This window comes from Vulpes lagopus, chromosome 8 (genome assembly GCF_018345385.1).
Source record: "Vulpes lagopus strain Blue_001 chromosome 8, ASM1834538v1, whole genome shotgun sequence".
Taxonomy (NCBI): domain Eukaryota; kingdom Metazoa; phylum Chordata; class Mammalia; order Carnivora; family Canidae; genus Vulpes; species Vulpes lagopus.
The window spans coordinates 99622645-99643350 of NC_054831.1; the positions used below are offsets into that span (position 1 = coordinate 99622645).

The 20706-nt window shown below is 37.4% G+C and overlaps 1 protein-coding gene across 3 annotated transcripts in view; it reads left to right on the forward strand.

The window, feature by feature from the left end:
- Positions 1 to 20706, forward strand: part of RNF180 (ring finger protein 180) — a 182056-nt gene that overhangs the window by 19329 nt on the left and 142021 nt on the right. The window contains exons 1-2 of one of the 3 annotated variants that reach the window (XM_041764908.1): positions 4281 to 4671; positions 10881 to 11015. In XM_041764908.1, coding sequence (XP_041620842.1) covers positions 10881 to 11015 — 135 coding nt within the window. In that variant the 5' untranslated portion in view covers positions 4281 to 4671. Of the gene's footprint in view, positions 1 to 4280; positions 4672 to 7822; positions 7881 to 10880; positions 11016 to 20706 lie in introns of those variants that run through there. The other 2 variants (XM_041764909.1, XM_041764907.1) reach the window with 2 other exon arrangements.

Genomic DNA, 20706 nt, shown 5'->3' on the forward strand with positions numbered 1-20706 from the left:
GAAGACTGGCTTGGGTTCTCTAGGTACTGTTATGGATTGAATTGTTTCCCTTCCACCCCATATCCATATGTTGAAGCCCTAACATAACTGTGTATGGAGGTAGGGACTTTAAGGAGGTAATTAAGGCTAAATGAGGTCATAGCATCAGGCCCTAATCCAGTAGGAATATTGTCCTAATTTCTCCAAAAAGAGATTACCTTTGGATCTCATTAGCCTTCTCTACACATACAAAGAATAGAGATGAGATTATCCCAGCAGAGACACTGCCAGTTTGAACGAAAGGGGATAGAGGAAAGAAAGACTCTTAAATTTATGGGATCCTACAAAATAGGACAAGAGAGCTACCCAGCTGCGAACATATCTTATCCTTCACAGAAAAGGCAGAATGACTGTGAGGGTAATTGAGAGATCAGCAGGATTGCCCAGGCCCCAAGGACACAGGCTCAGAGGGCAAGGCTATCCCCACCTCTGCAGTTTCATCCAGCCAGACTGTCATTGCTCAGAGCCTTGGGGGCAAGACTGCCTCCCATGGCTGACGGTGCCCGGCTGCCTGTGCAGTGGACAGAACACAAAACCACCACCTCGGTGGGTCCTTAAGGGCCGAGCATTGAGCCCAAGAGAATTGTTGTTGAGCCTTAATATCCAAGAAATTTAACTTGCTAGGTTTTGTACTTCCCTAGGCTTTGTCTGGTCTTTTCTTTCAAATTTTTCTCTTTGCATTGATTTTTTTTTTTTAACAGCTTAACACATCAGTCCGACAACAAAAAACATTTTTGTATTTCGTGCATAGAACTATGTCTATCCCCTGACTATCCCACCACTTTATTTTAGAAGCACATTATTTTTCTGGTTTCACAGATTCACACCTGTACAAGAATTTTGCCCCAGGAATACTTCAAGTGTCACTCATACTTGATTTAGATGCTACTTGAGAATTGGAATTGAATCTGGATTGGGTTAAGATTTTTGGACCTGTTAGGATAGAGTGAATGTATTTTCCTTGTGAGAAGATTGTGCATTTTGGGCACCAGAAGAAGAAATGTTACGGACTGAACCCTGGTGTCCAACACCCCATCAAATCCATGTGTTCAAATGCTAACCCCCAATATGATGGTATTTGGAGATAGGGCCTTTAAAGATGTAACTAAGGTTGAATGAGGTCATAAGGGTAAGGCCATAATCTAAGAGGACTGGTACCCTTATAAGAATGGGAAGAGGCTCCAGAAATGTACATGCACAGCCAAAAGGCCATGTGAAGATATGGGGGGGGAAAAAGCAGCTGTCTGGAAGCTAGAAAGAGAAATCCAAATTTCCGGCATCCTGATAGTGGATTTCTAGCCTCCAGACCTGTGAACAAATACATTTCTGTTGTTTAAGCCACCCAGTCTGTGGTATTCTGGTACAGTATCTCAAGTAAACCAAAACAGGTATCATACTGACAATGTAGAAATTTTTCTCATATTTAAAAAAAATATTTAAAAAAATAAAATAAAAAATAAAAAGAAATATTTATATCAAATAGCAGAGGAAGAGCTATTTTTAATTATTTAAATAACCAAGGCAAAAGTAAATTGACCTTATTTTGTTAGTACTAATAACTTTGAGTAAATAATGCTATTATTAGATATCAAAATAATTATATGTTTTTAATTAAGGCACTTAATTTTTCAGCAGTTGTAGCTTTACAAAAAAAATTGATAAGAAAGTAAAGAAAGCTCCTATGTATTCCCTCTCCGCCTACAGTTTCTCCTATTAACACCTTTTGTTGGTGTGCGCACATGTCATAATTGAACGGATGTTGATATATTATTATTTTTAAAGATTTTATTTATTTATTCATGAGAGACAGAGAGAGAGAGAGGCAGAGACACAGGCAGAGGGAGAAGCAGGCTCCATGCAGGGAGCCCGACGTGGGACTCGATCCCTGGTCTCCAGGATCACGCCCTGGGCTGAAGGTGGCACTAAACCGCTGAGCCACCTGGGCTGCCCAGATAAAATATTTTTAATTAACTTCATTGTTTACATAAGGGTCTGCACTTTGTGTTGTATATAGTTTTGTAGATTTTAACACACATATAACGTCATGCATCCACTATTACAATATTCTAAACTGTAGTTTCACTGCCCTAAAATTCTCCTGTGTTCCACTGGCTCATCTCTCCCTCCCTCTGCTCAAATATTAGGTGATAATATATAAAGATGATGAAACTACTGGAAGTCACTACTTTAAAACTTTCTTTACCATTTTGGTACAAAAGGGAGAATATATAGTTCTATGCATGAAGTACAAAAAATTTTTGTTGTCTGATGTGTTAAAAGAAAGTGAGTGTGAAGAGTTTGCACATTGTGAACTCTTATGCTTATGTGAGAGGTCTTTACATTAGATCTTTCTATCTTGACCCGTTCCAATTTGTTCAGGATTTGGATTACAAAAGGCTTCTTTAGCATTTAACAAATTCTTTGGTGGTGAAAGGGGCTAGGAGCATTTATCCATGTATAAATTGATTTTTGACATCTCAGGTTTTATAATGAGAGAGCAACAGGGGCACACTCCTGCATTTTCCGCACTCTCCAATTATTCCCTTGGTAATAGGTAGTCCCCCTCTAAGCAGAGATAGGAAAACACGTCTTTGATTCCTTGTCCCATTCCCATTGGAATTGCTTGACTTCTACGTATCACAAAAACTGACCTTGTAACTAGGACTAGATGAAAGTTTCCACTGCAGACATTGCTCCATATCAAGCATTCTTCACCACTGTTCTCAAATAGGAGCAACCATGGGATTATATGATAGGGGAGGGGGAAGCACGGACTGACTTTGAAATCACTGCAAGCTTTTCAAGGAATTTTTATATTGAAAGTTGTTACATAGAGAAGAATAAATGAACCATAAGTGTACACCCTGGTGAGTTTTCACAGTGAGTACATGTACCCATAAATAGGTGCCCAGACTGAGAATCCATTACTACGTTAGAATTAGTACATTTACTAGTACTGCATTATCTTATTTTAAAATGTAACATGGTGTCCCAGCAGATTTCTTTCAGCAGCATGCTGTGTCCTTCAAATAAGGGAACAGTGTGGGAAAATATTTTCATGATTTTATTCTTACCGCATAAACTGGTAAGAAATGTAATTGGGGAGGGTGTCTTTCTGCTCATTAGTAATACTGGGAGTACTGAATGTAAATCAAAAAGTCGAAGTTAGGGGTGCCTGGGTAGCTCAGTCTGTTAAGAGTCCACTCTTAATTTTAGCTCAGGTCATGATCTCAGGGTCCTGAGATCAAGCCCTGGGTCAGGCTCAGTGCTCAGGGTGGAGTCAGCTTGGGATTTTTCTCTCTCCCTCTTCCTCTGCCCCTCCCCCTGCCCATGAGTTCATGCTCTCTTTCTGTTTCTCTCAAATAAAAAAATAAATAAGTAAATATCGTTTTAAAAAGTTGAATTTAAACATTATAAACCAAATACATATACCAACATATGAAAATTTTATATACAATACCAAGTAAATGAAAGTGATGTAGTTGAGATGAAAATCAAGAGAATGAGCAACGTGGTAAGAGAACAAAGAAGTGTGTGTGTATGTGTGTGTGTGTGTCTGTGAACATGATACAAATGTTTATCCATACATATTTTCTCCTCAGTATCAAGCAACAAGGAACCTGCTAACCACTGGGATTCATGTAGTCCTAAGAAGATGGAAACCTCTGCAGCCCAAAAAAGAAAAAAAATGATGTCATGAAGAGAAATTTAGTTTACTTTTCACTTACTAACTCTTCAGTCCTCAAACCTTTTATTTACTTTCCTTCTACTGTGTTAACTAGTAGTTCTGTTATGAAGTTGAATTATATGGTAAATAGTGAGCATCATTGTCTTCTTTCCTTGATTTTCAGGGAATGCTTTTAAAGTTTCATGATCAAGTATTATAATTGCTAAAGTTTTCAATAAACTTGTCAAGTTAAGGGAGCTTCCTTTTATTTCTACAATGCTAAGTATTTTCATTTTTTAATGATGACTAAGTGTGGAATTTCACCCCAAGTTTTATTTTGCATCTTTTAAGGTGGTTGTGTGCATTTTTTTTCTTTGAATCTTTTAGTTTGTTGAATATATTGAATAGATTCATTTTCCATTTGTACCTTCCTTGAATTTCTGAAAATAATCTTATTTGGTCAAAATACTTTGTTCTTTTCATTGGAGGGTTCTATTGACTAATGTTTTATTTAGGCTTCTAGCATCTATGTTTGTAAAAAAAATGGTATATAATTTTCTTACACTCATTTTATGTATCTTTGTCTACTTGGTACATCAAGGTTACATTATATTTTTGGAGCTAGTCTTTTTACAGCTGTTCTTTTATAATAAGTTATATAGTTGCATAAGTTATAAGGACTATTTCTTAAAGGATTGGTAAAGTTTGTGTGGACCTCCCTTCCTACTCTTTATGGGTTTTAGAGAAGATATTTTGAGTTCTGTTTAAATTTTTAAGTTGTTTTGTGGTTTTTCATGTTTTCTAGTTTTAGATTAATTTTAAAAATGGATAATTTTGTTTACTTCAGGTCCAGTTTAAACTTAAGAACAACTGAGAAGGTGGGGAATCTTGAAGACCCAGGAGTGTGGAATTATTTCTGTGCCAAATGCTGATATTTTTCTCTGAAAAGTGGTAAATAACAAAAGGTAGAAAAAGGAATAAAGCTTTTTTATGGAGTTTATAATTTAGTTGTTAGCTTTACAGAAAATTTCACCTTACTTCATTACTAATATAATTCCCCATCAGGACTCATAAATCCTTCTTAAATATTTTAATTTTTCATTTATTTATGTTTTTATTTATTTATGACAGTATGAGAGAGAGAGAGAGAGAGAGAGAGGCAGAGACACAGGCAGAGGGAGAAGCAGGCTCCATGCACTGGGAGCCCGACGTGGGATTCGATCCCGGGTCTCCAGGATCGTGCCCTGGGCCAAAGGCAGGTGCCAAACTGCTGCACCACCCAGGGATCCCCTTCTTAAATATTATAGGCAACATTTTGGGGACAGTAGCTTTACATAAAGTAACAGTTCTCAAAATGTGGTCCACAGTCCCTTGTGTCTCTAAGACCTTTCAGAGAATCTGGCCAAACTGTTTTCTTGGTAATATTAAGATGTCATTTGCCTTTTTTAATGTGCTAACCTTTTTATTAATGCAAAAGCAATAGCAAATAAATCTGCTGGTCCCTTAGCAGAATCAAGGCTTTGGTGACAAATTGTACTAGTACTCATTTTATTTTTTTTACTGCTCTCAGATGCAATTAAAAAACTGTTTACTGAAGCAGTACATATCATTGATCTTATTAAATCTTTCTTCTGAAATACCTTTCTAATACTCTCTGTGAATAATAAAAAAAGAATGCATAAAGCACTTCTGTAGTATGCTGGAGGCTGATGGTGGTCTTGAGGAAAAACCCTTTTGGATGTTTTAGTTGAGAGCTGAACCATACACTTTTCCATGACATACCGTTTTTACCTAAATGATTGACAGACCATGGACTTGCATATTTGGCAGTATTTGCTCCAGGTGATAGAATTTTAGCTTTAAAGAGAAATGAGCCTTTTGGAAAACTTGTATCCACCACTATGAACTTGACTATGGCCCAATAGTTAAATAACTATTTTTTGCTGGGGATCGTGGTGATGTTAACTCATGCAGCTGTCTTTGATATTCTGTAATGAAATGTGTTGATATTTGGGAGATATGCATAACTCAGGAAAACATTATTTTCCAAATTTCCAAGTATATTGAAGAAATACCAGAAAGTAGCAAGAGTATCAGGTTAGGTGGTGAAGGTAGCCAAGGGGAAATCTCTGAACAGGTAACATGGAGAAAGTCAAGCAGATATTAGCAGCTAGCTTGGTCCAAGAGACACAAGTGGGGTAGGAGATAAGAAGATTAGCATGACAAAGCCTGTGTCATAGGTGGGAAGAATTAGGGGAGCACTCCATGTTAGAAAAATGTGTGTATCTGATCTGATGAGAACTGGAGTAAGAAATGAGGAATTTGTGAGAAAAAGCAACCAGAAAGTATTATACCTGAATTCCTTTTTTTTTTTTTTTTGGTTTACTTATTTATTTTAGAGAGCTAGAAAGGGAAAGAGAGAGAGAGAGAGAGAGAGAGAGAGTGCAAGCATGAGCAGGGAGTGGGGTAGGTGGAGAGAGAGAGAATCCTCAAACAGGATCCCCACTGAGCGTAGAGCCCCATGCAGGGCTTGTTCCCATGACCCTGAGATCATGACCTGAGCAGACATCAAGAGTCTGAAGCTTAACTGACTGAGCCATCCAGGTGCCCGTAGCCCTGAATTCCTAAGGCCTTACCCACTTGTAAGTTGCACTGCAGTCATATGAACAATAGTATTAGAATTCTACAATTTGGGGATGCCTGGGTGGCTCAGAGGTTGAGCATCTGTCTTTGGCTCAGGGTGTGATCCCAGAGTCCCGGGATCCAGTCCCACGTCAGGCTCCTTGCGGGGAGCCTGCTTCTCCCTCTACCTATATCTCTGCCTCTCTCTGTGTGTCTCTTACGAATAAATGAAAATAAAATCTAAAAAAAAAAAAAAGAGAGAATTCTACAGTTTGTATCTGCATCTGTTGACTCAGAACCCAGCCCCCCTGCACACTCCCTGCGTGTATTTCTGAGCATTGTGAGACAGCCATATGTACTCAGCAGTAAGTTTATTTTTGTGTTATACTGTTTCCCAAGATCACCTGTGTCTATTCTGTTTGTTTCAGTAGTATTCTAGTTGCTACCCCCAAGTCCTCAGAGATTAAAGCCATGTGGTGTAGATGTCTGCTGCCCAAAATTGTTAAGACTTCAGTGTGTCAGAGTTCAGAAACCAGTTTTCAGCTATTTGCTTATACAGTTCCCTCTTCCTAAAACCAATACTAATATCTAGGGTGCTGAGGTCGGATGAGCCAATAGACGCTGTGTTCAGATTTATCCAAAGACCACCATTCTGTTAAATAGGTTCATTTACCATATTTGACTCTTTCTTGTAGCATAAATTCTTTGACAGAAGCTACCTCAGCTCTTATATATCACTTTTGGGTAACCTCCAGTTCTCCTTTTAAGCTTAGATATATATAAACATAACTTTATTTCTTGGACTCCTCACATCCTTGCAAAAGGATTTCTATTTGGTTTGTCCCACTAACAGTTGGCCAGACATCCTAACCCATGATAATGGAAAAAGACATTTTGTAAGCTGAACTGTCTCCCAGATCTTGTTGATTTGATTTCAGCAAATGTTTGTTGAGTGTCTTTTTTTGGTACCAGGTACCATGTTTGATTGGAAAGATATAGAGTTGAATAGAATACTGTGCTTTTTAGGAACTTGTAGTTACTGATAGGACACACATACACAGAGGTAAGTGTAGTACAGCATGACTAGTGCTGCTGCAGAGGTGCTGCAAGGTACTATGAGAGCATGGAAAAGGGGGTAATTGTGTTTTCCTGGGGAGTGTCTGTGAAAGAAAAATTTGAGTTCAGCCTTCAAGGGTAAAAAGTACTTATTAACCTAAAGTCAGAGGAAAGAGAAATGATATTACAGAAAGAACAACAAATTTGAAAGTATGAGAGTAGAAAAAATAATTTTAGGGAACTGCACAAAGATCTGTATTAGTGTTGGTGGTAGGGTACTCATGGAGGGGATGCCAAGGCTTGAGAAACAGGTTGGAGTCAGATCTTAAGGGTGTAAAAAGGCTTTGTTTTTTGGTTTTGGGATTTTTTTTTGAAGAGGAAAGGCTATATGATACTCTCATTCTCCTTGTAGAAAATATTCCTTGTACGAAGAGGCAATCAAAAAGTATGCAGAGAAGAGGCATTATGGAGGATTATATGTCAGGACATTGAATTGGTAAAAAATACTATGACCTTGTAAAATTTTGAGTTATTAATATATATAGTAAAAGTTTTTTTCTCACTTTTTATTTTGAGATAGTTGTAGGTCTGTGAATTGTGAATTGTAGGTTCGTGGGAAGATCTGCATACCCCTTCATACTATTTACTTTATTCAGATCTCACCAGTTACGTGTGCTCTTTTGTGTGTTTGTGTGTGTGTGTGTGTGTATTTACCTCTGGGCAGTTTATCACATGTATAGATTCATATGAACGCCACTGCAGTCAGATTCACAACAGTTCCATCACATAAATCCCTTGAGCTACCTAGGGGACCGTGTTTGACAAAATATGGAGCACAGACTGTATTGTGTAGGATGGTATCTCTCAAAGTGTGGTCTTTGGATCACTCTAATAATAAACTAGTGTGCTTGTTAAATATGCCAATTCCTACTGTAGAAACACTGAACTAGAATCTCTGGTAATGTGGCCCCGGAACCTACATTTAAATAAGCTCCCCCAGGTGCTCAGTATACTATGCTAAAGGGGGATGACTTTGAGCCGAGATCTGAGTGAGAAGGATCTGACCTTTGAGGAGGAGGTCTGGACAAATCTTATCCAAATGTAGCATGACACAAGTCGCATATGTAATTTAAAATTGGTAGTAGTCAAAAGAAAAAGAAACAAGTGAAATTAATGTTTACACAATAGTTTACTTGACTCAGTATATGGAAAATATTTCAACATGAAATCAATGTAAAACTATTGATATTTGGCATTCTTTTTCTCCTATTAAGTATTCAAAATCCAGTGTGTACTTTACATTTTCTGCACATCTCAGTTGAAATTAGCCACATTTGAAGTGCTCCGAATATATCTGACTAGTGGCTACCATATAGGGTAGCATAGATCTAGACAGCAAACAGCCAGTAGTACAGAGGCCCTTGAAAGAGATCCATTTGGAGATATGCAGTTGCCATCTGGAATTTAAAATTATTTCTCTAGAGCTTTGGAATAAGCTAAAAATTAGATATATAGATTTTAGAAATCATCGATATAGGACTTGTCACAAAGTGCAATTTTCAGTGAAGACTTAGTAGACTCATCTACGGGGTTTTTTCTAAGTACATGCTTGCACCCCAAGAAAGCATGGAAAAATCTGGATACGTGGGGGAGGGGTGGAGAAACAAGGAGATGTGTGTGGATCTTGAGGAGAGAGGGAGCATAGGCAGATTGGGAGTTTCTCCATCCCTGAGTCTGATAGGACCCCTCCTTGTAGTCCACATTCCTGGCTGAGAATCACTTGTGGTTAAGAGGGACATGAGAGCATAAGACACTAAAAAGGATATAGAGAGAAGGAAGGAGTGCCAAAGGAGTTAAGTAAAAGAGAGGGTTTCAACAATGAAGAAGGGCACATCAAGCAAGAGGAGATAGGACATTTGCAAATTAAGATATTGCGATTGTTGAGGACATTGTTTTTTTTTGTTTGTTTTAAGATTTTATTTATTCATTGGAGACAGAGAGAGAGAGCATGAGCAGGGGGAGAGGCAGAGGGAGAAGCAGACTCCCTCTGAGCAGGGAACCCAATGACACAGGACTCCATCCCAGGACCCAGAGATCATGGCCTGACCCACAGGTGGACGCCTAATCATCTGAGCCACCCAAGCACCCCGAGCACATAGTTTAAACAGAGTAGTCAGCTGGACTGAGATGGGCTCTAAGGATGTCCATGGAGACAAAACTAGGATTAGCTACCTGAAGGTCAGAGCTAGACAGGCTGCAGGAGGGGCATGCCATGCTCTCCCAGGCAGGGTTCCTTAAATCCTTTCAATTTGGTTAAGGTTCATCTGTGTTCCCTCTTTTACAGCCCTTACATCTGTTGCAGTTTAGTCAATAGCTGTGTAGTACATCTCTGCCTTCACCCTGACCATACTACAGGATCACCTGGGGATCTTCTTTAAAAGTCCCCACTCCTCACTCCCTCCCCAACTCCACATAAGCTAAAATTTCTAGGAGTGGGGCCTCGACATCAGTTTTTAAAGCTTCCCAAGAGGTTGTGATGAGCTGGGGTAGAAAACTGTTGAGCTATAGCACAGTGAGCACTTCCACGAGAGAAAGTGAGTGTTACTCAGCCTGTCGCCCCCAGAGTTTGGCCCACTGTGTGGCATTTGGTTAGCTGTCAGTAAATGTTCAATGAATGAATGAAAAATGAAGAAGTGTGGCCGGGGAACCTGTCAGTCCCTTCTGGATAGCTTAATAAACATTTCGTTTCTTCCTAATAAATAGTTATCATGCAGGTTATTAAAAATACTCCATCTATTTTGGGATCCTTATTAGTGTGAAACTCTTCTGCCAAACTGGTCTAATTTACATTATTTACATAAAATCTCCAGTGTAAAAATAGACTACAAAATTGATAGGAGTGTTCTCTAAGTTTTTTTGTTTGACTACATCCACAAGATGTAGTAGAGTAACGGTTCCACTGAGTATAATATACAAGAGAAATTACTGCATTCAGGATAAAGAATTTTTGCCATAAATTTTAAGTAAGTAATTCCCATTTTTACATAATTAACTACAACTCAATAAATTGTATTATATTTAAATTTTAATGCTGTGGTATTTAAAAATCTATTTAAAAGAACATGTCTAGTTCTTTGTTACGACTCTATTAATGCCACTGTACTAACTTATTTAATTGAGCCTTCATCAATTGCCTTTTATGACTTTTAGTGAGAGAAAGATGGAAAGAAATAGATGTAAAAATCTCTACAAAAGTGAAATAAGTTGGTAGTCAGTAACAAAATGCATCATCATCATAATTAAATGGAACTTTCAATCCAGGGCATAGTTTATAGAGGGCTGCTAGCCTAAGACCTGGTAACTAGTAGGTACCTCAATAAATGATAATTCTCTTTCTTCTGCTCCCCATGTAGCTAGTATTGTGGTGAGGGTTTAGAAAAATCAAATTTAATCTGACACAGTTCAACATTTTAAAAGTGTATTATTTTTTCCACAGATGAAAAGAAGTGAAGAATTGATCACTAGAAATCATAATCAAGAAGACCTAAGTTTTCTTCGTTGTTGGAAATGCAGAAAATGTATAGCAAGTTCTGGTTGTTTCATGAAATACCTTGAGGATCAGATCTTTACGGTAAGTAGTGTGAACTCTGGTCTTCAAACAATTTTCTCTTATCTGAATGCCGTGAGCATGTGCACAGGTGCACACCTATCCCTTCACACTTGGCTTAGGTTATTTTACCTTATTTGACTTTACCACTGAAAACATTTCAAAGTGGTATTCAGAAGACATCCCATCTTCCACGGTTAAAAATAATTTTACCTTTAGCTGCTGACATTAACATGCCCTTAAAGTTTTAAGTGGAATATCATAGATGTAAGTTGAAGATAATGGTCAGTGTTTTTCTTATCCCCACCATGAATGAACCTTAGTAGTCAGCACACAATTAAGTTCAATATCCTAGTAGTAAATGGAGAACCTATTTTTTATGTATATGTATAAATACATATATATTTGCATGTGTGTATGTATTATGTATGTATAAATAACATATGTCTGTGTGTATGAACATATATATTTAGTATTTAATGTGGGCCTAGAAGAGGAAGTTCATGGGTGATTTGAAAGTCAATAGGAAAACCTGAATAATATTTAAAAGCATTTAATTGAGCATCCTGGTAAAAACAAATGCTTTTCAAACAACAAAAGTAAGATCTCTAAGAGTATTATGAAACTTCTCTAAGAGTATTATGAAAGAGGCAGGATGAGAGAAGTACATACTAGATAGTGATCCATAGATTTTATAAGGAGTTCTCCTTCCAGCAGAGAGGCTATAATCACCTGTCATTGTTTGCTTCCCCTTCTTTGAGAGACATTTGGGTTTTAAAACATTCTTATTAGTTGTTTTTTTTTTGTTTGTTTTTTGGTTTTTGGTTTTTTTGTTGTTGTTTTTTTTTTTCTGGTCTCAGCCATGTGTAGTTGTGATTATTTCCTGGAATTGACAGTAGTAGATAATTTGGTTGCATACTTACTGCCCAAAGATACTTTTTAAAAACGGATAAAACATTGTAATTGGGGAAAAAAACCTTGTAATGTTAGGAGTATTTTGCTTTGTAAATAATACATAGAGTTAATAAAAAAAAAGTAAGTGTACAACTTGGTAAATGTTTTCAGTCCTTCCTGCTGTGAATCAGATCAAGGTATAAATTCCCATCACTCCGGAAAGTTGTGTTGCCCTGTTCTAGCCACTTCTCTCCCTCTCGTAGCACCTCACTATACTGATGTCTGTCACTGTACAATAGTTTTGCCTTTGTTCACATAGAAATATATAATGTCTACTCTTTTGTACCTGACTTATTCTGCTCAGCGTAATGTTTTAGAGATACATTTATGTTTTGTATTTATAGTTTTTGGGGTCTTTTGTTTGTTTGTTTTTACTAGGGAATATGCCACTTATCATTTATGGATCTACTACAGTTTATCATTTTTCTCCTCTGGGTGGACATTTGAATTTCTGGTTTTGGGTTATGAATAAAACTGCTATCAATATTCTTGTAAAAGACCTTCTGTGTTTGCATTTTGTGTTTTCTTTTTTGGTATATATGTAAGAATGAATTCTGGGGGCCCACAGAGCAGGTATTTTTTTTCAATCTCTTTGTCAAATATTAGTACAACATGTTATGCCAGGCATTGTTTCTAAATGCTTTACAAATATTACTTCACTTTATAGGCTTGCGAATCTCAACTGCAATCCTAAAAAGAGGCAATGAGGCCTTTTGAGGCCTTTCCTGCCTTTGTCCATCATGCAAAAATCTAAATTAGGGAGCTTTCCAGGGTTCTGTTGGGAAGTCAGTCACAGCCCCCTTCATTCAAGTCCTAAACTGCATCTTTCTAAACGTCATTGGTCAGTATTCCTTCCTGGGTCATTAGAATAGGTAGATTTTAATTTCTTTAGAAACACTACCAGTTTTCCAAAGTGAATGTTTATTTCCAACAGTAATGATGAGAATTTCACTTGCTCTCCATCTTTGTCCATGCTTGGTATTTTCAGACTTGTAATTTTAGCCATTCTGGTAAATGTATATTGGTATGTCATTGTAGTTTTAATTTGCATTTCCCTACTGATTAATGATGTCAAGTACCTTTTGCTAGGTTTATTGGTTAGGCATTGTTTTAAATGTTTTATATTATTCCTTATAGTATAAGAATAGATTGTCTTGAGGAAGATAATCTCCACTTCATACATAAGGAAACTGAGGCACAGACAATTAAACAGTTTGCCCCAGATTATACTTTTTCTAAGCAGTACAGTTAGAATTGGACTTAACGTCCAGGGTCCAGAGCAAGTACTCTAAACTCCACTCTCTCTTTGCTGCCTTTGTTCCTCCCTCAGAATATGATGCAATTTCACACCTCTTTTTTAATCAATCAATCAATCAATTAATTAATTATTTTTAATAATATATTTATTTTTTATTGGTGTTCAATTTGCCAACATACAGAATAACACCCAGTGCTCATCCCATCAAGTGTCCCCCTCAGTGCCCGTCACCCATTCACCCCCACCCCCCGCCCTCCTCTTCTTCCACCACTGCTAGTTCGTCTCTCAGAGTTAGGAGTCTTTATGTTCTGTCTCCCTTTCTGATATTTCCCACACATTTCTTCTCCCTTCCCTTCTATTCCCTTTCACTATTATTTATATTCCCCAAATGAATGAAAACATATAATGTTTGTCCTTCTCTGATTGACTTATTTCACTCAGCATAATACCCTCCAGTTCCATCCACGTTGAAGCAAATGGTGGGTATTTGTCATTTCTAATGGCTGAGTAATATTCCATTGTATACATAAACCACATCTTCTTTATCCTTTCATCTTTCGATGGACACCGAGGCTCCTTCCACAGTTTGGCTATTGTGGACATTGCTGCTATAAACATCGGGGTGCAGGTGTCCCGGCGTTTCACTGCATCTGTATCTTTGGGGTAAATCCCCAACAGTGCCATTGCTGGGTCGTAGGGCAGGTCGATTTTTAACTCTTTGAGGAACCTCCACACAGTTTTCCAGAGTGGCTGCACCAGTTCACATTCCCACCAACAGTGTAAGAGGGTTCCCTTTTCTCCGCATCCTCTCCAACATTTGTGGTTTCCTGCCTTGTTAATTTTCCCCATTCTCACTGGTGTCAGCTGGTATCTCATTGTGGTTTTGATTTGTATTTCCCTGATGGCAAGTGATGCAGAGCATTTTCTCATGTACATGTTGGCCATGTCCATGTCTTCCTCTGTGAGATTTCTCTTCATGTCTTTTGCCCATTTCATGATTGGATTGTTTGTTTCTTTGGTGTTGAGTTTAATCAGTTCTTTATAGATCTTGGAAACTAGCCCTTTATCTGATATGTCATTTGCAAATATCTTCTCCCATTCTGTAGGTTGTCTTTTAGTTTTGTTGACTGTATCCTTTGCTGTGCAAAAGCTTCTTATCTTGATGAAGTCCCAATAGTTCATTTTTGCTTTTGTTTCTTTTGCCTTCATGGATGTATCTTGCAAGAAGTTACTGTGGCCGAGTTCAAAAAGGTGTTGACTGTTTTCTCCTCTAGGATTTTAATGGAATCTTGTCTCACATTTAGATCAATGCCCAGAAGTCAGTGGCATTTCTATACACTAACAATGAGACTGAAGAAAGAGAAATTAAGGAGTCAATCCCATTTAGAATTGCACCCAAAAGCATAAGATACCTAGGAATAAACCTAACCAAAGAGGTAAAGGATCTATACCCTAAAAACTATAGAACACTTTTGAAAGAAATTGAGGAAGACACAAAGAGAAGGAAAAATATTCCATGCTCATAGATTGGCAGAATTAATATTGTGAAAATGTCAATGTTACCCAGGGCAATTTACATGTTTAATGCAATCCCTATCAAAATACCATGGACTTTCTTCAGAGAATTAGAACAAATTATTTTAAGATTTGTGTGGAATCAGAAAAGACCCCGAATAGCCAGGGGAATTTTATTTTATTTTATTTTATTTATTTTATTTTTTATTTTTTTAGCCAGAGGAATTTTAAAAAAGAAAACCATATCTGGGGGCATCACAATGCCAGATTTCAGGTTGTACTACAAAGCTGTGGTCATCAAGACAGTGTGGTACTGGCACAAAAACAGACACATAGATCAATGGAACAGAATAGAAAATCCAGAAGTGGACCCTGAACTCTATGGTCAACTAATATTCGACAAAGGAGGAAAGACTATCCACTGGAAGTAGACAGTCTCTTGAATAAATGGTGCTGGGAAAATTGGACATCCAGATGCAGAAGAATGAAACTAGACCACTCTCTTTCACCATACACCTTCTCAATAGAGTGGCTGATACTCTCATTTACCTGCAGAACTCCCAGTCATTAATTCATTTAATAGTGAGTGAGAAAATTTTAAGTGCTACTTTGGGATGTATTGGGATGGGTTGTGGAAGAGTGATGCAAATACAAAAAAAAATCTTGCTCTCTAGGAGCTTTATTTTGTTTTTATTTATTATTATTATTTTTAAGAGCTTTAAACTGTAGTTGAAAACAGGCCAAGCAGTGTATCCTGTTTTGATAGGTATAGTAACAAAGGGATGTGAACAAACTGTTGCCTAGGCTAGTCAAGGAAGACCTCTCAGGAGGACCAAACACACACACACACACTTTTTAAGTATAATTTGTAAACCATGAAATTTACTCATTATAAAAATGCAGTTAAATGGCTTTCAGTAAATATTTGAGTTGGGCAAACACCACTATAATACAGTTTTAAAGCTTGCCATTACCACAGAAAGATTCCTCAGGCCCATTTTCCCCGCACCCATGCCTGGCCCCAGGTAATCACTAATCTGCATTTGTCTCCGTAACTTCATATTCTTAAATAAGAATATACATATATATAACTATTGAAACTGTCTTACAAAATAAAATACATATAAGAAAACTTATGTTAAATATATACTTATAGAAATGAATAGATATTCACTGTTTGTATTTCTATAAAATATTAAAATATATAATTTGCATGTAAAATAACACATACATATATAAAACTAGGTTTAAGAATAAATCAATATCATTATGTCTGGGAGGAAGGAGAAGTCTGTAATGGAGCATTTTGAGGGCGCTTTTAAAGTAGTGGACTAGCGCTGGAGACCCAGGATCCAGCCCCACGTTGGGCTCCCTGCATGGAGCCTGCTTCTCCTTCTGCCTGTGTCTCTGCCTCTCTCTCTCTCTCTCTCTCTCTCTCTCTCTCTCTCTCTGTGTGTGTGTGTGTATGTGTATCTCATGAATAAATAAATAAAAACTTAAAAAAAAATAAAAAAATAAAGTAGTGGTCGTGTATTTGTTAAACTGGATAATGGGTATAGTGATATTTGATTCTCTTTCAATCTTTATTTAAACTATAGAAATGCTTTACATTTTTACAGATGGATTTTATCAGATGCTATGCTGAAAGAATGCTACTTTTATCACCTATCAAATGATCTTTATTTCTGATTAAATTAACTATACAATTAAAAACACCGTGTATAAAATAAGTTTGTTTCTGAAAGGGTTGTGTTGTTTTAATTTCTGTAAATGAAATCACACTGCAAGTGGGTCTTCTTCCAGAAATTGGTGCTTTCACTTAAATCACCCTATTTAGTATAGTCCCCACTTATTCTCACTTTGGTGTAGTGTTCTGGTATATTAATAAATCATGGTGTATAATTCATTCCACCCTTGATAGGCATTTGGGTTTTATCTTGTTTTGCTCGTATAAACAGTGCTATTATGAGCTCTTTTGTACATACTTTGGCACACACGGGTAGGAGTGTATTTCTAAGAGTAAAGGTAAGAGCATCCTAGGGCATGTACATACGCAACCTCATCGGGCAGCACTAAACTGTTTTCAAATGACAAGGCTATGAGTGGTGGTTGAGCATTGCTGTCATCCTACATCGTCACCAGCATTCAACATCTCATCTCTGAGACTGTTTGTGTTTTCTGTAAAATGTCTTTTTTTGTTGCCTGTTTTTGGTAGGTGGTTTTGCTTTGTTTTTTTTTAAAGTTTTTTTTTTTTTTTTATGTATTCTAAATACTAATCCTAGATTGGTTTTTCTAATGCAAATATCTTTTGCCAGTTTGTGTAACTGGTATTTTGCTCTTTGTGGTAGTTTTTAATGAACAGAAGTTCATCATGTACTGTAGTTGAATTTATTAATCATCTCCTTCATGTCTTGTACTCTTTGTGTAAAATTCTTCTGTGTCCTAGGGGAGGATTTTTTTCCTTTCCTTTTACTGAATACCAGAGTTGACATTAGCAAGTTTCCTTCTGTATTCCTCTGAGCAACGGATTTATTGTTCGTTCACCCTTATACTGAAATTAAAACCCAGATTTATGTAGGAGGTCCCCCTTAGAATCTCCTCACCATGAGTGAACCTCGGACTATGTGTCCTGTCTTCAACACCCCATGCAGACTTGAAATGGCCCTCAGAACAACATATAGGATCAGGAAACTGGGGAGACAGCATCCATAGCTTTTGTTTGGCTCAAGGACCACATTTCTTGAGCCCCGTCGAATGCCAAGAAATGAAGGTCTCACACTCTGCTTCTCAGTCCCACCAAACTGGATACTGGGATCACAGTAACTTTCACTGAAAAATAACCAAATACCTGCAAAGCAAAGCTTGCTAGAAGAAACAGCACAAGTACAGTCATCATTTCTGCTTTCATAAGACTGAGGAGGTATATCAGCTTGGTGGAAGCTATCATGTGTGAAATTTGAGCTGTAAGGGAATGTGGGATATTTGAACTTTAGTTTTCTAGCCACTGGCAGGTAGTAAGGCATGCAAGAGAGAATTTGGAATGGAATTTTGAGACAGTTTACAATGTTCATGGGGAGAAAAGGGGTTTCCTACCCGTTCTTCAGGCCTGAGACACATGAAGTAGGATCAAAAACGAAAATAAAAATAAAAATAACAGCAAAAAGGAAAATCAAAATAAAAATAACAAAACCCCTAAAAACATAAAAATGAATTGACAGAAATGCTCTCCCATCGTGGAGTCTTGGCCAATGGCTAGGAATGTTGTTCTCAGTTTTAGTTTTTTAGTCTGTTTTGTTATACCATTGGACATGTCAAGTTTTTGTGGCCTGTAGAACATTCCAACAGATTTCTGGGGGGATGCTGATTCTAAGGATATGGGATTAAGAACAGAGATGTGAACTAAAAGTGTGGATTTGGGAGTCATCAGCATTCAAATGGAGAGTGCCACTAATGACAGTGCATGAGATCACCATGCAGAGTGTGAATGGACTGAGAAGGGGGCCTAGGAGCATTTAAAGGATCAAAGCTCACACAGTAGAAAAAGAGAGGAACAAGAAAGGTAAGACTGAGAATCTGGATACAGTGTTACACAATTCAATGGATGGGTATTTTCTAGGAAGAGGGATTAGTTAATAGCATTGGGTATTGTGGGGAGTGGTCAAAGACCAGACACTGGCTTCAATGTATAGGCTGTACACTGCACAGTTCTGTAGGGTGCCGGCCTGGGAAGGGTGTCTCCTTGATTTGGGTAGAATTGCCATATAGACTGGCCATATATAGAGACCCTGCATGACAATTAATAGTGTGCATTGGCTTTAGCAAAGAGGAGATCATTGGTCAGCATTCATTGTAGTTGAGGGGGTAAGAGGGGCAAGTACCAGGTTCTAGTGAGTTGAGGAAAATGGGGACTGAGGAATGGTCCGACACTTATTTTAAAGGATTATAATTATTTGGCTATGACTCTTTTTCAGTTATAGACTATCAAGTGGTTCAGCTTTAAAACTTCATTGCCAGTACCATTTGCCATTATATGATCACCGAATGTTGCATTGAGTATTGGATTATATACCTTTTTTGGCTACATATTTTGCTCATTTTCTCTCTGACTTTATTAACCTGATGACCTTTTTTTCAATGGCTATAATATGGAAATAAATCATATTTATATTGCTTATTTTAAAATACTTTTATGTTCCCTTTTGTTGATATTAGCATATATTTATTTCATACTTAATCTTTTCACATGCTACATAGACGTAATGGTATCGCCTCTACCAGTTCATGGTGAAGTCTTATTCCTCAGTGTGCCTGTATCTAGAGATACGTCTTTAGGAGGTAATTTAGGTTAAATGAAATCTTAAGGATAGGGTCCTAACTTGTAAATAGTGTAGCCTTCTAAGCAAAAGAGAGATACCATTCTTTTTGTCCAGCATGTGAGATCTCAGTGAGAAGGCAGCCATCTGCAAGCTAAGAAGAGAGGTCTTACCAGTACCTGAGCATGCTGCCACTTTGACCTCAGATTTCTAGCCTCCAGAACTGTGAGGAATAAATGTCTTCTGTTGAAGCCACACAGGCTATGGTATTTTGTTATGGCAGCCCAAGCTGACTAGGACACAACCAACAGTTCCTGTAATAGACTCTGCAAATCGAAACCAGAGCAGAAGAGAGATGCCCTGTCCTTGTGAAGCTTCTGATATAGTGGTCAGTTATAAATATTAATTTACTGGCCATGCAAATGGCAAAAAGGAAAAGTATAGGGAGCCATAAGAACAGAATTTATTTATTTATTTTTTAAATTTTTATTTATTTATGATAGTCACACAGAGAGAGAGAGAGAGAGAGGCAGAGACATAGGCAGAGGGAGAAGCAGGCTCCATGCCCCGGGAGCCCAACGTGGTATTCGATCCCGGGTCTCCAGGATCGTGCCCTGGGCCAAAGGCAGGCGCTAAACCACTGTGCCACCCAGGGATCCCAAGAACAGAATTTAGAGAGGATTGAACCTACCTATATCAGGAAGGCTTGTCTGACAAAGTGACTTGCATGAGGATATGGTGGATGAATAGAGACAGCAGTACATGACATAGAACATTCTCAGCTTTGGGACCAGCATGTTGAAAGGCTCTGTGGTGGAGAGAATGTGGACTGTTTATGGAACTAGATGTCCATGACTGGAGTTCAGAGATCAAACGGGTAGTTTGGCAAGATCTGAAGCTAGAAAGAAAAGGATTAGTTAGACCATTTATGGTCTTGTAAGCCAAATTAAGGCCTTTGATCTTTATTCTGAGAGCTGAGGAATTACTGAAAAGGAGTGATAATGACCATTGAATTTTAAAAAGACTATTTTGGCTGTTGTGTGAAGAGTGAATTTTTAGAAAGTTGACAAGATTGGATGTAAGAGACTGTCAATAATTTTTGCATTCATTCTGACCCTTTGAGTAAAAAGAAAAGTTTCCACCATGAAGTATCTTCTTAGAGTACAAATAGACAAAAAAAAAAAAAAAAGGCAGTATAATAGAATTTGGTTCCTTTACATTTGTGACACTTCAAACATTTAATTAATAATGTAAATGACAAAAAATAATGTAAATGATATATTTGTTACCCAGTCTTTTCTTTGTGTTTATAGCCATATAGTTACATGAATTGTTGGCTCACTTTTAATGAATTAGCTGAGGGAGTATTAATGCTAACATGGGAAATGCCAAATGTTAAACATCTTTCAAGATATCGTATATTAAATTGTCTGAGTCAACTTTTAACATTAAACCTTAGTTAAGAATTTTAAAGATCATTAAATAACAGAAAGAGAATGCATAAAATTTGTAATTTTAAAATTAAATGAAGTTCTCCCTGTACGCAGCAACCAGAAACATTCACTACCCTTGAGGAACAAACAAAATAACAATGCCTGAGCTCCCCCTGCTGCTTAAACAAATTATTTCATTTACAAAATATTTTGGCAACATTTCTCTGACAGCATTAAGTGAA